This window comes from Drosophila miranda, chromosome XL (assembly GCF_003369915.1).
Source record: "Drosophila miranda strain MSH22 chromosome XL, D.miranda_PacBio2.1, whole genome shotgun sequence".
NCBI lineage: Eukaryota > Metazoa > Arthropoda > Insecta > Diptera > Drosophilidae > Drosophila > Drosophila miranda.
Genome location: NC_046673.1, coordinates 1350128 through 1354625, shown reverse-complemented (window position 1 = coordinate 1354625; position 4498 = coordinate 1350128). Strand labels below are relative to the sequence as shown.

Genomic DNA, 4498 nt, shown 5'->3' with positions numbered 1-4498 from the left:
GCGGCATCATTCCCCTCGATGACCCTATGTCCGGGGACTTATGTAAGGAAGAGATCTAACTGCTTTTCGATCTCATGCAGAGACCTGCGGCAGTCATTTAGAGTCGCTGAATTCGACGATATCGAGCCTAAAGCTTTAATAGCTGCTTGGCTGTCCGAGAAGACGCACACTAAGTGCGTGTTTAGAAGTTGTTTGGAGACAATATAAATGGCCTCCTTGATGGCCACAACCTCCGCTTGGAACACACTATAGTGATCCGGCTGTCCAGCTCGCTACAGTAGACTCCGCCTCCCACGCGGCCGTCTAACTTTGAGCCATCAGTGTAGAAGTGGACCGCATTTCCAGGTCCTGATTCGCCCATCTCCCAGTGCTACCTAGGTGGTATTGATACCTGGAAAGGCATCGAGAGGTGATCACTGGGGATGCAATAATCTGTCCTCTCCGGTAATTGCGGGAGTCTCGTCAGTTTGGCTTCTCTCATTCTAAGGACGGAAAGTTTTGCCACCTTCTTTCCCATGAGAACTACGGGGAGAGGAGGTCCAGCAGGGGTAGCGACATATCTCCGACGACATATCTCCGCCGATCCACAAACGACATATCTCCGCGCGAAATTATGTCGTTTTAAAGCGACATACCTCCGCGCGGAGATATGTCGTCTCAAAACGTCATAACTCCGCGCGGAGATATGTCGTTTGTGGAACGGCGGAGATATGTCGTTTCAAAACGTCATATCTCCGCGCGGAGATATGTCGTTTGTGACACGGCGGAGATATGTCGTTTCGAAACGACTTAAGTCCGCCAGAAAATAATTAACTAATTTCGCATGTAAAATACACTTATATTTTTTTGACAGCATTTCATTTTATAACATGATTTTATTGAAATTAAAAAATGTGCAATAGTCCAAATACACAGAAATCATAATAGAAGTTTTCTTAAATTTTATCGTTCTTATCTTACACAAGTTAATTGTAAATAAAAACATTGCGTATGGCCTCTTTGACTTCTCGGTTGCAACTTGGACATTTTGGCTTTATATTTTCATTTTCTTCCAACTCTTTTTTTGCTTGGTTGTGGGCCACAATTTGATCCCAACATGTACCACAAATGTTTACGTGATTGCACGGGCGCAACAACACAGACTTTGGGTTACATAGGCACACATTGCATGGATTCATTTGAACCAATGATTTATCAGATGACTGACTTGAATGAGAAGCATTCGATGAAAGTGACGATGTGGAAGATTTCATATCAGAAGACATTCCAGTTAAATTGCTTTCATTGTCCACCCCTTCAAAGAAGTCCTGCTTTGAAAAGCGGTCAGCTAAGGAAACAGTGCATGTCAGAAATCCCTGTATATCTATTTCACCTCTTTCAAAAAGATCCATTGCGTCCATTATTTTTTTTGAGCGATCCTGTGAACAAAAATAATTAAGCTAACATATTATTTTTAACGATTAACTTAAAATGTATTCAACTTACACGTAATTTCTTCTTCTGTGTCTGATTTCCATTACCACCATTTTGAAAGGGTAAAGCAAACTCGCGACTTTTTTCATATTCTGCATCAATAAGACATTGAACAAATTTAAAAAAGTGCCCATTTGCTCGAATTTTATTTCCCAAATTCAAATTATAAGCTTCTACTGAGCTCGTGGTTCTAGTTGACCTCTTAAACACGGATATGCTTTTTGGTCCCTCCTATAAAATTAGGGTTAAAAATTAATAAGTAAAATACAACTCAATTATTAAACAATAAATAAAATATACCTTTTTAAGCCACTGTCTATTAAAATATTTTAAAAATGGAGAAAACAGCTTCTTATTTAAGTTTATTGCTTCGCCTTTTAGAAGGTTAAATGCTTCGACAATTTTGCTTTCTGGTAAAAGCGGCAAGTGCAAAAATTTCATAAATAGCATGTAAGCTTTCTTATTGCATTTCAGCGTATTTTCAAAACCACTCGATTGCTTGGCATTTTTCTTGCATGCTTGAGTAAAATGAAACCAACAGGCGTACAAATTCATGTTGGGATGCAGACCTTTTAACGCGTTACGCATTGCCTTTTCGTAATCTGATATAAAGGATGCTCCTTTAAGGCAGCAAATGTTCGAGTCTATATATGTGAATAAGTGCTGATAACACAGCTCCGTTTTGCGAGTCATCAAAACAAAAACAAAAGGGGTTATCTAATTACAAAAAATTTTTGATTAGAGTTAGTAAATAAAGTGTAGCATAAGAAGAAATTTACCTTCTGAAAATATTTAATATAAATTATTAAAAGTTGCTTAAAATCTCCAAAAGGGCACACTTTAAATGTAGCATCAATTAAATAATGCCTATTATGCTCCGGAATGTTGGCTAGCATCAAGGTGATTACCTTGTCTGATGAAAATATGCAATAAGCAAACGAGCTCGATGCGTACACTTTTTAATAGAACTGATTTGCAGTATTTCCCTTGGTTATTCCAAAACGGTTCATAATATTTTCGCCTTGAAAAGCTTCCAGAACATTCTCTGCAGAAGATGGAGGCTTTGGCAAGAGAGGCTGTCTTTTTCTTTGCAAAGTGCGTTTGACAGAGTCATAATTTATTTCAATCTCCGCTTCACCTTTTGTTTTCCTAATTAATTGAATAGAAAAATAATACATCAGTCTGTGTGCATTTCTTGTCTGCTCGCATGCACATATGTACATACATGTACATACATATGTATGTATGTATGTATGTACATCAGGGGACGGCACGGCTAATGCGCGCAGACGGACTTCGAAACGAGCATTTACCGGTCAAAAACCGAGCGACGACCAAAGTCTCGCAAACGGACTTAAAGGGGCATGATTCGCAAGAAACACCGGATCACGTAATAGAACATGAACGATCATGTCAAACTGCGACCCGGCACAACGCGTTTGTAACAGTGGTCGGCAGCAACACAATAATACTTTTTGTTTTAGTTTGACTTCTGTCAACGCACACAAACGCAATGTAATGTGTGCGTGCCGACCGCTGAAGTATATACATATGTACATATGTATGTATGTGCCTCACAGCTTAAATGAACCAGAGCACTTTTCAAACTTCAAACCCCTGTAAAAATCAATTGAGCAGTCCTATAAAAAAAATTGTAATACAATTCTGTTAAGATTTTACCAAAGACTATACAATACCAAGATGTTGCATGAGCGACCAAAAAGATGTTCTATGGCGGGTCCTAACATTAGAACCCAAAAGACACGAGGGAGCGCGCGGGGGTTCAATTCCCTTTTCGACTGTACTTCGTCTCTACCGCGACCCCGCTGCCCATCGGTTTCGTCTGTTCGGCAATTCTAGACTCTCGAGCCACAGCACCGTCGAAGCGGTGGTCGCGGATCGCCGATGTCTTTGGAGCGGCACAGTGGGACCTATGGCCGTCTCAGCTTGCTAAATTAGTTAGTGAATATGAGTTCAATAAATATTTGCACACTGAAAAAATGTTAAACTTTAAACTAAAACAATCTTGAAAATGCGATTGGAAAATTCTCTATTAGATGCGTACATTAAATTTATCTAAAGCACTCATACAATTTTTTTTACTATTTCGGCTGAGTCCCCACTGTGCCGCGCCAAAGACATCAGCGATCACGCTGCCCTACGGTTTCGGCACGCAGACGATTCATATTTTGTTTTTGTATTCTTTCTCTCGAGACACACCGACTCGACGCTGACCGAGGCATTGACGAAGCCGAGTAGCGTAAAAGAGAATTGAAGTAATAGCCCCGCGCGCCCGTACCTTGAAGCGTCAAACAAAAATTGAAAAAGAATTTGTTCCTCATGCAACATCTTGGTATTGTATAGTCTTTAATTTTACTTATCTTACCAACCAAAAAAAAAAGTTCGATATTCTTCTCCGTTACCCCGCAAAAAGGAAAAAAACAAAATGCGCACTAGAAAACACCCCCACAGCCTATTTGGTTCAAATTCTCTTTGAACAAAATAAGCTGTGGGGTGGAAAAAGGCAGTATTTTTGTTATTTATTATTTAAAACGTCTTAGAAAAATGTTAAAAAATATAAGAAGTTCGTTTTGCTTGTCATTTGATTTTCATTGGTAAGTTTAATGGTTTAGAAGTTATGAAAATTTTAAATTTTTAACGTGCTTTGGTTCATTTAAGCTGTGAGCCACTGTACAAACATACATACATACATATGTAGCAAGGCAGTATGTATTATTAAAATTTTAATTAATATATTAACTTACTCAGCAAAAACATCATTGAATACTTTTTTGGTGTCGAAATTGCTATTATTTTCGCACTTCAGTTTTATTTCACTAAGAGCACTGATTTTTTCCATTTCATCACTCTGAGGGCCATGGCTATGCACAACATATTCAGGATTTGAGTAAACTCTAGATTTGTCTGCACTTAAATAAACTCTAGCTTTACAGAGTTTAACCCGGCATATGTATGTGGTTTCGCCTAGTTTTAATTGTTTGTTTTTTACATAAATTTGTTGCTC

General features: G+C 38.6%; 1 protein-coding gene across 2 annotated transcripts; it reads right to left on the bottom strand.

The window, feature by feature from the left end:
* Positions 1–817: 817 nt before the first annotated feature.
* On the bottom strand, positions 818–3030 carry LOC117193525. 2 transcript variants are annotated; one of them, XM_033398273.1, is made up of 3 exons: positions 1774–2219; positions 1486–1704; positions 818–1418 (listed from the first exon to the last, which is right to left on the bottom strand). In XM_033398273.1, the coding sequence occupies exons 1-3, from the start codon at positions 2164–2166 to the stop codon at positions 966–968; spliced, it is 1065 nt and encodes a 354-aa protein (XP_033254164.1). In that variant the 5' UTR covers positions 2167–2219; the 3' UTR covers positions 818–965. The 2 variants fall into 2 exon arrangements, 1 of the variants encoding a protein (XP_033254164.1); XR_004474619.1 differs by lacking the exon at positions 1774–2219 and adding an exon at positions 2787–3030 and having other exon boundaries at positions 1077–1418.
* Between the last annotated feature and the right edge of the window lie 1468 nt (positions 3031–4498).